We start from the raw sequence: 13,022 nt of genomic DNA on the forward strand, positions 1-13,022 counted from the left end.
TCGATAAGGTCAGATATAACCGTCTTATCGAATTACTTGAAAAGAAAAACTTAGATATGAGAGACATCAGGATCATTAGCGCTATCTATTATAATCAGACCGCTGTGATAAAAGAGAACAACGTCTTTTCAAATAAAATACAGATTGAGGCGGGCATCAGGCAGGGCTCTGTCCTGTCTCCCACTGTGTTCAATTTGTATTCAGAGGAAATAATCCAGGAAGCACTAGAAGAACTAACTATGGGAATAAAAGTAAATGGCCGACCAATCAATAATTAATATACGGTTTGCCGACGACACTATTTTATTAGCACAATGTCTTGAGGATTTACAACAAATGGTTGACAGAGTGGTAGAAGTCAGTGAAGAAAACGGACTGTCCCTAAACACAAAAAAGACACAATTTATGGTAATTACAAAAGCCCAGCAGCTCCAAGAAAACATAACAATACATGGAGAACAAATTTAAAAAGTTCAAAATATAAATATCTGGGTACATTAACGAAAATAATAAATACACAGAAGAGATTAAGGCAAGAATAGGACAGGCAAGAAATTCTTTCAACAAACTGAAAAAAGTACTCTGCAGCAGGGACATTTCAATTTCTTGCTACATGTTCTCCGTATTATTTTATGGGTTGGAGGCTTGGACAGTTAAGAAAAATGACAGAACTATATTAAGAATAAGTTGGGTGGATAGTCACGAATGTCGAGGTGTTAAGAAGAATGGGAAAAGATAAAGAGGTTTTAAATACAATTAAAGTCAGAAAACTGAAATATCTGGGACATGTCATAAGGGGCGAGCGTTAAAACTTGCTGCAATTAAAAATACAAGGAAGAATACAGGGTAGAATGAGTCGCGGAAGAAGACGCATCTCCTGGTTAAACAATTTGACAGTTTGTTTTAACTGTACTGCTGCTGACCTCTTTAGAGCAGCGGTATCGAAAGTTCCATGATGGTTGCCAACCTTCTTAGAAGAGATGGCACATGAAGAAGAACATTATTCGACTAAAAAAGGTATTTGTAAAAAATAAAATACCTTATTAGATTGTTTTAAATGCTTTGAATCAACACTTTTTGGAATCGTGTGAAAAAGAGACAAGTCTTATAAAAAAGCAATAGAAGAAAATTTGGATAATTTTCCAAAGCATTTAAAGATAGCTTTACAGACTACGTAGTATAGCAATTCAAATCTTATTTAAAATGTGGATAAATTTAAAAAATACAAAATTTATTACGAATCTGCTCCCACCATCAGCAATATCTGTGCCTTTATCCTTAGTAGTGCGAGTTTCCTAATTATTGCATAGTTTCCGTCTTCGTACATAACATCAATCTGTGACAGAAAAGAAGCCTGGATCCGAAGGCAACATAATTGCCACTAGAAGATCATATCCGATTTAACTATACTATATTAAAGAAACCAATAACAAGGAAGATATTGTCCTATCCCATCCTACACAACATAAATTGAATATTAGCTTAAGAGTAGTTACAAAAATTCTTGTCGTATGATGATCCATCGTAAATAATTAAGCGGTGTTTTATTTTGTATTTAGTATCTGATTTATTTAATGTTTACACCAAACATGTCACAAATTTTGTGCATATTTATTGTTTTATCACTTGCTAATCTCTATTAGACTAGACAGTATTATTTGGTTTATTACTGTGAAAAGTACCTACTTATCTGTGATTTGTAGTTAATACAAATCTGCAAGGTTACTTAAGTTACTACAAATTAGTGTGGTTACACACTTATGCGGGTCAACCTTTTCAATTAGCTCAATTAACAGCTAGCTCAATTTAATAATAGAAAACAATAACGTGTAATGGTTAACTATCATATCCGTGTCTTCTATATCAGGCCAAAAAAAGGTGTTACTACTCTTTTTATATCTTAAAAAGCAAATTTTCCATTTCGATCTTGTTATCAATTTTTCCAATAAAATGTTTAATATGTTTTTTAGATGTGTACTCTACAACAACCCAAAGACCCAGCTTGGCTGGCATTCTTTTTCTTTTTGCGTTCATCTTCTTTTGTTTATTTATCTATTTCTTTTATGTTCTTTAATCTATTTTCTTCTGTAAGTTTATTCAGAACTTCTTCGAAAGTAATGACTTCTGCCCCCGCAGCTACTTTTTTTCTTTTTGATCCCGAATGACTTTGCTTATTTGTCTGTTTAACAGTGTTTAATAGCTGCTGCTCAAAACTTATTTTTGACGAACTACTATTTGGAAATGCATCAGAAATATTGGTTGTATTGTTTTCCACAATCTGGTTTTTATTTACCGAATGATTAATATTGCCGGCGCCGGCGGTAATAGCATCCATATTAGTATTTACGGTTTTAGATACAACTATTGTTTGGTCTTTTAAACTATTTTGTTCTTTCCATTTGTTTAGGCTTTCAGGGTGCTATTTTTCCTCTGGTATGACATGACGATTAAATGGATATATACCAGCTTTTCTAAACCTAATTTTGATCATTTCTACGCTTACATTTTTCTACGTAGTGCTTATCGTCATAGAAAACCCTTTTTTGGAATTTTAAGACCAGTATTATGTCTCTGCTAGGTTACGAGTTGTTGGTCCTAATTGTGATGATTGTGATATTATTCTGTCGTGCTAATTCAACTAGTTCAATATTAATATGGGTACTATAACCGTCATATATCAAACAGTACCGGCCTATTTTCTCCTAATGCGGGAATAAACGTTTTTTTAAATAATTAAAAAATACGTCACTCTCCATCCATCCATTGGGACCGGCTGCATAAGCAGTTCCCGGAAGCGAGTTCTTGTTATCTGGTAGCCAGGAATCCCAAATATTTTTTAGCTTGAATAGGATTAGTGGTGGTGCCTTCGTCTCTTATGCAGACACTGCTGAAAGAACCGTAGTGTTTTCTCTTCCTGGACCGGAAGTAGTTCTGGAACTTGCTTTACCTTTAGCTCCCACGACTTTGGTTTTTTTGTGGTCGTGAGAAATGGATGTTTCGTCCATATTTCACACGAGCTGCGGCTTGTCCTCTAATTTTACCTAAACTAAAGTTTTTTTGAAAATATCAAAATACTCTTGGATGATGAAAGCATCTGTCATTTTTTGTGTGTTGATTTACTCCACAGGTTGGGGTTTTTTATGCTAAGTTGGTGACGTCTTTTAAAACTCCGAACCAATCATTCCCAGGAGTGTTATCATTAAATGGTGTTTTTATGTCATTTTTGGTAACAAATTCGCGAACAATCTCCAGTAGTTCCAATCTGGATATTGCAAATCCCCACTGCTCCATAGTTGGTCCTTGGGCCAATCTAGTCTCATCTTGGGACTGGAGTCGTTGGAGCCCTCCCTGGATTTACCAAAGATCTGTACGTCGCAGAACAAAAAATTATTTTAAATAAAAAATGTAGCTCATAAAATTTTGAACAAGAATGTTTGTTGGCACTTTTTGTGTTAAATAAACCGTTCTCTCAAAAATATCGCCTGAAGCATAGCCGCTATGCGCGCGAAATCAATTTTAAATTCAATTCGACGATAAAAATTCGATATCTTTTGATCACAGTATCATATCCACAAAAATCAAAAAGCATTTTAGAGGTCAAGAGTGCAGCTTTCTTATGTAATGTTTGCATTTTGTCACATATAAAGCCAGTTTATATAAAGCTGTTAAATAAATAAAAGTTTTATACATTTTGGTATTTTTTCACGCGTAATACCAATGGTTTTTATTAATATACTATCTGTCTATATAAAAGTCACACCGTTTGTCCAGTAAACGAACGACGCCATCTAGGAAAAATAATAATTAGTTTAGATTTAAACCTCTAACGCCATCTGTGAATAATACCAAATATGTAAATATTACCAAACTTGAGCAAGTTGATAAAATCGTTTACCTTGGACAGCAATTAAATTGTAACGCAGAAAGTCACGGCGAAATTAGATCTAGTATAGAGCAGGCTAGAGCGGCTTTTAGAAGGATGTCCAAGGTTTTATTTAACAGAGACCTAAAACTGGCATTAAGGACCCGCCTACGTCGCTGCTACGTGTTCTCGGTCTTACTTTATGGTGTCGAGTCTTAGACTGTGAATAAAATCGATCTAAATCGCCTTGAGGCTTTCGAAATGTGGTGCTATAGAAGAATTTTAAAAGTTTCCTGGGTGGAGAAGATTCAAAACTCCACAATACTAGAACGTCTCAGCAAGACTACTGAGATCATAAAAAGCATCAAGCAGAGAAAGCTGAAGTATTTCGGACATGTAATGAGAGGTCCCAAATATAGGTTGCTACAGACATGCAAAATAAATTTTTATGTATAAAAGAGAAGGTTTAGGTACTATTTCATCCAGTGGAAGTAGCTGTAAGAATGAAAAGATTCAACCGTTCTAGTCTTCAGCAACATTCTACGAGCATAGCCTAGCGAGAGATCAAAATTAAGATAATTTTGAAGATGAATTGCTAAATGAAGACATTACTGACCTTTTTGAAGTTAAAGATGTTTGAGCTAACAAACTTTTCTCACCCCGGCGCTGACATAAACTCAAATCACAATTTACTCTGCTCCAAAATACAAATTAAATTAAAGAAATAAGCAAAGCCAACTAAGCCTTGTAAGATATATCTCGACCCCCTAAAAAACCCTCCAACGTGCGAACACATATCACAGATAAATAGTAAAATACACAGAATATCAAATATACCAAATGAAAACAGAACCATTAACAAATGCTGGTATGATATTCAAAACTCGATTTTAGAGAACGCACAAGAGTCTTTGAAAACACCTACCATGTTGGCAAAAAATGAGTGGATGACACAAGAAATTCTAGACCTGATGGAAGTTCGAAGGCAACACAAAAATAGAAATATTATCGAATACCGTGAAATCAATAAACGCATAAAAAGAAAAATTAAGCAAGCCAAAGAATCCTGGCTTGAGAATTTATGTAAAGAAATAGAAGACCTCCAAAAAGGTATGACACTTTCAACTCCCACAAGAAACTTAAATATACTGCCGGCATTAGAAAACAGAAAAATGCTTACATACTTAAAAGCGCGGACCGAAAAATTTGTGATCACGAACAACATTGCAAAGAATGGGAGTCACAGTCAATGGAATCACAGATCTTTTTGACGATGCTTCTAGAGAAAATGCTCCAAATACTGCCTGTGACAACCAGTTAGACAGAGGTCCCAGTATACTGAATTCAGAAGTCAAAAAGGAAATGCAGCAAGCTAAAAACAATAAAGCACCTGGACCAGATCAAATCCCTGCTGAGCTACTTAAACTTTTGGATGAGGAAAGCATTGCCTGCTTAACCACTTTCTTTAACAAAATTTACAACGAAGGATAAATACCAGATGATTGGTTAGAGTCACTGTTTATAACATTACCAAAGAAAAGCAGGCCCACCAAATGCAGCGATTTTAGACTAATCAGTTTAATGAGTCACGCACTGAAGATACTCTTACGAATTATACAAAACCGAGCATTCCTTCTATGCGAAAGTAGTATGGGTAATAAGCAATTTGTATTTAGAAACGGTCTAGGAACTAGAGAGGCACTATTCTGTATGCGCGTTCTATTACAAAAAAATTGTGAATTCCGAAAGAATGTTTATGTTTGTTTTATCGACTTTGAGAAGGCGTTCGACAGAGTACAACACGATACACTTTTCGATTGCCTACGGGCAGCAGGACTTGACCACTACGATATAAGACTGCTGAAATACTTATATTACAATCAAGTAGCCTCTATCCAAATTGAAGAAAGTCCGACTGAAAAAATATCCATCAAACATGGAGTACGGCAGGGTTGTGTTTTGTCACCCACTCTTTTTAATCAGTACTCTGGAGAAATCTTTAGGAAGGCTTTGGATGACAGACAAGAGGGAGTAAGACTAGGTGGAGAAGTAATCAACAATATTAGATACGCTGACGATACAGCCATTCTTGCAGAAAATTTACAAAATCTCCAAACATTACTAAATCTAGTCAGTGAAGCAAGCTATCGGAGAGGCCTAAAAATCAACATTTCAAAGACAAAGTGGATGGCAGTTGGAAAGATCAATATAGATCAAAGTCTGATTTCTCTTAATGGAGAGGAAGTCAAAAGGCTAAATCATTTCAAATACCTTGGCAGCTGGTTAAATGTAAATTGTGACTCTGATGAAGAGATATTAACCAGGATCGAAATATCACGTAAGGCTTTTATGACCTGGAAACCAGTTTTATGCAACAGAAACCTGTCGATGAATATTCGAAAGAAGGTGATGAAATGTTATGTGTGGTCCATCCTATTGTCAGGTTGTGAGACATGGACGTTAAAAATCTCAATGCTAAACAAGTTAGAAGCATTCAAAGTGTTGCTATAGACGAATCCTAAAGATATCGTGGGTTTCGCACACTTCCAGTGAAGATGTTCTTCAAATGATCAATTCAGAACGTCTGCTCATAAATACCATAAAGAGGAGAAAAACAAAATACTTCGGCCATATAATTAGAGGACCTAAATACCATCTACTTCGCCTTATAATACAAGGAAAAGTGGAAGGAAAGAGATGGATTGGTCGAAAGAAACTTTCATGGCTGCGTAATATTAGACAATGGTGTGGTTCCACAGAAGAAGAATTATTTCGCGCAGCAGCTGACAGAGAAAGGTTTTAGGAAATTGTAAACATGATGACCGAAAATGCCCGAAATAAGCGAAGTAGAAATAGAAAATGCAATTAAAGAATTGAAAAGAAATAAAGCACCGGGTAGTGATGGAATTCTGGCAGAAATGTTGAAAGAAGGAGGAGAAGAAGTCATCAGGTACCTAAAAATACTTTTTAATAAATGCCTATTTGAAGGAAACATACCAAGGGAATGGAATACTGCTAACACAATATTAATACACAAAAAAGGGGACAATACAGATCTGAAAAATTATCGTCCAATATCACTACTATCACAACTTTATAAAACATTCACAAAAATAATTACAAATAGATTGACAACAAAGTTCGATGTATATCAACCAGTAGAGCAAACCGGATTTAGAAAAGGGTTTAGTACATGTGACCATCTTCACACACTAAAGGTCCTAATAGAAAAAGTTAACGAATACAATTTACCAATCTGTTTAGCATTTATAGACTACGAGAAAGCTTTTGACAGCATAGAATTATGGGCTATTGAGGAAGCACTGGTCAACAGCAGAATAGATTCTAGATATAGGATATTAATACATAATATATACCAACACGCTGAAATGGTAGTCACGATGGATAACGGAATGAAAACGAGGCCAATAAAAATCAACCGAGGAGTAAGACAGGGAGACACCATATCTCCAAAACTATTTACTGCCGCACTTGAAGACATCTTTAAATCACTAAATTGGGAAACGAAGGGACTATCGATAAACGGAAAGTATTTAAACCATCTAAGATATGCAGATGACGTAGTACTAATAGCCGACAGCTGGAAAGAACTGAAGACGATGATCGATGAGCTTCATACGGAATCCATAAAAAAAGGACTGAAAATGAATCTGAGTAAAACTAAGCTAATGTCGAATAAAGATGATCAACCGACGATAACCATCCAAGGAACAAAAGTGGAATATGTAGAAGAATACATATATCTGGGTCAGAATATCAAGGTAAACAAAGAAAACCAAACTACCGAAATAAGCAGACGAGTAAGAATGGGATGGGCCGCATTTGGAAAACTCTCATACATACTGAAAGACAAAAAGATACCCCAAAACCTTCGAACCAAAGTGTTCGATTCTTGTATCCTTTCCGTTCTCACTTACGGAGCTCAAACCTGGACATTTACAAAAAAGAACATGGACAAGATTCGAAAAACTCAGCGAGCCATGGAACGACAGATGCTTGGTATCTCACTAATAGATCGGCAAATGAGCGGAGCAATCCGGAACAAAACAAAAATAAAGGACGCCGCGAAACAAGCAGCTAAATTAAAATGGAAATGGGCTGGACACAACGAACGTCTCGAAGATGGTAGATGGAATAAAGAAGTCGGAAACTGGCGACCGTACGATGCGAAGAGACCAAGAGGAAGACCTCAAATGCGCTGGAGCGACGATATCAAAAGAGTCGCAAGGACCAATGTGGAAACGCCTAGCACACAACAGGGATAAATGGAGAGAAATGGGAGAGGCCTTTATTCGACAATTCGGATAGAAAAAGGGCTAAAAAAAAAAAAACATGATGACAGCCAACGTCTGAATACGGACACGGCACCCAAAGAAGTAGTAGTAACTTTGCTCCAAAATGAATTGTTTTAAAGTTATAAGCGAGTAAAGTAGACAAAAATCGATGTTTTTAGTAATTTTTTAATATACATTGGTTATTATTATTATTGAAGTAATCGTCTATTTATTTCTGCAAAAATTCGAATGCCACCTCTCACATCTTAATTTCAAAACAGATCCGCCCTTTTTAATTATAAAGATAGTTAAACTTGATACGATTTTTATGTAATATTGGTTATAACTTTTTAATTACATAGTATAGCAAATTTTAAATTTAAAACGCAATATAATATGTTTTAATAGAAAAACATAACTTTATATACTTAACAGATATTATACAAAAGTTAATCACCCTGTATAATAAATAAAAAATTCAAAATCCACATAAAAATTTGAAATACTAATAAAAGAACCATCATAAATATGTTTCGATTCAAATAATTGGATTTTTAATTTTTAAAGTAACTTCTAAATAAACACAATATACGTACCTCCATGAAGAAAAAATAAAGTTGATTTTAATAGCAATAAACTCTTGTTAATCCGGAAAAATTTCGGCGGCGTATAATCTGTATTAACCTCCACAGACGTAGAAGTCTCCTCTCCCATACCTTCGCTTTCTCAAAATGCCGCCCTGTCTTGTGTCAATCACGCTGTTGCTGACAAAGTCTAAACTGTTATCAATTTCTATTGTATGAGGTAGAAAATCTTAATTATTACTACTGTTTGTCAACGTTAGGCACACAAGATATTTTCGAATTACGGTATTTATGTTGTTTACCTTAGGATATTTTTTACAAGTACGATTTTATGGTCACAAACACAGAAAACTCACATCGATATGACTTCTTTATGTGCGTTTTCCATAAAAACGAATTATTGTTTCTTAATATTCCATATCGTAAACAAAACCGGTACATGTAGGTCGATCAATACAATTATTTATTTTTAGTTACTAGCATCTCGAAGAGATAATGCAGTTGAAGATACTTTTAACCCAGTCCATAATCGAAAAGTAAACACGGAGTATAAAAATACGTCAATTTTAAGAATCTACTAATATTGAAGCGGCTTATATTGTTATCTGTTACGGAAAAATACGGACGCACACACCTAACACAATAGTGAATTATAACTACTACATGATGATATACGATATAACGCAACTATTTTTCTCATTTTTTTAGTTTTGTAATTTTTAATATTTTTTTTTCTTTCTTCCCTCAGCAATTAATATGTTTTTATTATTCTCCGGCCCCCTAAAATGAGTTTATTATTAATTTGTTATCAATTGTTACCAATTTCTTTGATTTCTTTTTTTATATGTATGTGACATTTTTTCAGTGTAAGAAGTAAGTAGTTATATAAATGTTGAACTCCTCTTTTAGAATAAGGTCTACTTTTTTTATTAGAGAATAGGTTTTTGAACTGTGGCAGTTACAGTTTTTGATATAAATATAAAGTTTCATTGAATAATCTTGTAACTGCAGTTACGATGTTCTTATCGGAAAAGTTAATATGAATTTCAAATTATTGCTCGTTGTAGGTTAAGGAATAATAACAGTAGATAGTTTTTAAAATGCAAATTTTATTACAGACTAAATATAAATTCGAATTAAATTTAAAATGAACATATTTATTTTATGTCTAGTCTTCCATATCGCTGTCTTGATTAATGTTTTTGCAATCAGCTGGGAGATTTTTAAAATAATCGTGGTAAGTGACAGGAATGCACTGGCTTCGACATAAACTCTGCAGATCATCATATTTTGCTTTTGTTATCCCTAGATAAGATGAATATGCTAGATGTAGATTCTTAGAAAGACCTTTACTACAAGTTGCTAACCTTTTTTGTTTTCTGGAGATAGGTTTCTGTAGCAAGTTTAACTTAATTTTTTTATCGGATATGAAATCATATTGAATATTCACCACGCCAGGATTTGTTTCAGAAATATTTATGTGTTTCACCATGTTCGAGACCATTTTTTCATTTTTTTCATTTATATACCAATTTGGAAATACCTTTGTGCAGTTCAGTTACAAAATACAATTTACCTGTTGTTTTTGCACATCTCACTAAGCTTAGCTTATCCATTGTTCGGGAATAAAAACTGTTTGGTTCTTTTTACGTCGCTCTATTAAGGCGTGCATGGAATCTCCCTCATTTTGGGAATGAACTACCTCAAAATAATTGTGTGTTATGTTTATAGAAAATTTTTCAACTGCAAAAGAATACATCGCAAATATTATTCTGTTTCTGTTTTGTCCTCCGCAGTTATTACTATAAAATATAAAAATTTTATATCCTTCTAAAACATTAGTTGCAATGAAATTATAAACACTGCTACTTATTTCGTTAGCTCCCTTCCTTCTTCTGGTTTCATTCCACATGTAGCAAAATCCTTCATTACGCCTATGTCAAATATTGTGAAATTTTTAACGCATAATTTTCGTTTATAGTAAAACATTGACAGTTCAGACTGAGGTGTGGTGAGAACTTTCTGCAAGTCGTAACAAGCAACTATAGTTTCCATTGAATTTTTAGCGATCTCTTTATCCCTTTCCTTAAGTTGTCTTACAACAGTCTTATTAGCAATATGTTAGTGTACTTCAGATCCATCAGAAGAAGAAGAAGACTTCAGATCCATCTCTGCTTTTTCGTCTTCACGTGCATTTCGGTAAACATGACAGAAGACACACTGGTCTTTTTTTGGTTTAAAAAACTCGATGTTAAATTCACTGTTGAATATCTCACGGTATTGTCTTATTGTTGCAGTAGACGAGATAGGATGTTCTTTCTGCGTCCACTTTGTATACAAGTCAAAAAGTTTAGAAATATTCAGTTTCTGTTCAAAATATAATTTTGTTTGTGTGTTTTCGAACAGTCTCTTTTATTTCTTCTGCTACTCGTTGTGGCCGAGTGGTGTGTTTTCCACGCATATCTTCAACAATTATACCAACTTCACTCTCTGACATCTTTTTAGACATTGTCATCACCCAACTATCGGTTATATCAAACGTATCAAGAAACATTTTTTTACATACCACAATGTGGCTATCATTATAGGCAAATTATACTGAAATGTCCACTTCCTTCGAGATTCAATGGTAGTATTTAAAATACGAATTCTTGTGTGTCTAGTAACCGAACGACTAATATATTGGGTCTGAAGGTTTTGATCTCCCATTTTCCAAAACTCTTTAAAACGTTGTTGTCTTGTTGTAATATTCAGTAGTTCTTGGCACTTTCGGATACACAATCAAAATCTGTCTTGTCTATTTTCTCCTACTATTCTCACAAAAATGCCGCGAAATATTGACACACGACGTGTAGTATCTACCTGCATAATTATCGGAACTTAGCAGCTAATGCGGCGAATAAAATTGTAACAACAGTTACGGTGTAGTTTTTGAAATATGGAAATTATTTTGATACAAATTGGTACGATATAGTATTTTTCGACGAAAATTTGATTTTGCTCAACGTCGTATCTTTAGTTACTCTGTTATTCTACAAATAATTAAATTTTTTTATATATACGGTATTATTCCATTCGGAATCTTTCTTATTAATGCAGTTACAGCCACACCGACGATGTTGGCAGATAGAGCGTAAAAAGTTATCCAAGAAGAACAGTGTAACTCAAAATCGCCAAAAATGTTAGTTACTCTATGCAGCGTTAATAAAACGTTATTCTATGCAGCGGTCGACTACATGATGATATTATACGATATAACGCAACTATTTTCCTCCTTTTTTCAGTTTTGTAATTTTTAATATTTTCTTTCTTTCTTCACTCAGCAATTAGTATGTTTTTATTATTCTCCGGCCCCCTAAAATGAGTTTATTATTAATTTGTTATTTTGCGTAATAACAATATCAATCAGCTTCACAGCCGGCTCATCCAGCGAAGACTGTATTAACCCTTTAAGTATAAGTTTTGATTAAACCAAAAAATCGGGGGTTCCTATTCACTAAATTGTTTTTTTTTCATAGCTAATGTTAAAGTGTTGCTATAACAACTGTTTTGCACAAAACAGTGTTGCTTAAAGAACACTTTAACATCAAGAGTAGATAAAATGTTTTAACTTTTTTTATTCAATAAAATTTACAAATTCAAACACATTAAGGATTAAAAACAACTGAAATTTTACAATTAACAATATTAGAAATATCTATTTTTGGAGCAGCACAACTTGTACTAGTTTTCTTAAACACTTGATTCGATGTACTGGATTGATTTTCTGGTTCGCCAAGTATACACTTAGATACAGCAATCTTATTGCTTATTGACTCTTCAATGTAAGATTCTGCAACAGATGACGATTTCCATCCACCTAAACGTTTAACTTTTACTAGATCAGCTCCAGAATTTGCGAACATAGTAGCTGCAGAACGACGGAAACAATTCCCTGTGTACATTTCTGAATTTGCAAGTTTCAAAAAATCTGCAATCTTCTTGGGGATATTATATATAGTGTTAATCCCCATCGGTTGAGTAGTGTACTTTCATTTTGGCTTTACAACCCTGTGTGGGTCCTAGCCTCCCCAAGAATTTTTCTCCAGTCGTTCCTATCCATCGCCTTCCTCCGCCAAGCACGTATTTCCATATTTCTCATGTCTTCATCGATGTTATCTAGGAATCTTGTTCTGGGTCTTCCTCTTCTTCTTTGACCAATAGGTCTATCAAGGAGCGTTTTTCTAGCTGGGTCGGTTTGCTCCATCCGCATTACATGGCCTACCCACCTCAGACGTCCTA

The 13,022-nt window shown here is 34.3% G+C and overlaps 1 protein-coding gene across 1 annotated transcript in view; it reads right to left on the bottom strand.

The window, feature by feature from the left end:
- LOC140432804 (major facilitator superfamily domain-containing protein 6-like) overlaps positions 1–9,092 on the bottom strand; it is a 59,014-nt gene extending 49,922 nt beyond the window's left edge. The window contains exon 1 of the mRNA XM_072520922.1: positions 8,754–9,092. Within this exon, the coding sequence (XP_072377023.1) occupies positions 8,754–8,871 (118 nt within the window). The 5' untranslated portion in view covers positions 8,872–9,092. The remainder of the gene's footprint in view (positions 1–8,753) is intronic.
- Positions 9,093–13,022: the final 3,930 nt, after the last annotated feature.

Source organism: Diabrotica undecimpunctata, chromosome 1, assembly GCF_040954645.1.
Source record: "Diabrotica undecimpunctata isolate CICGRU chromosome 1, icDiaUnde3, whole genome shotgun sequence".
Taxonomy (NCBI): Eukaryota; Metazoa; Arthropoda; class Insecta; order Coleoptera; family Chrysomelidae; genus Diabrotica; species Diabrotica undecimpunctata.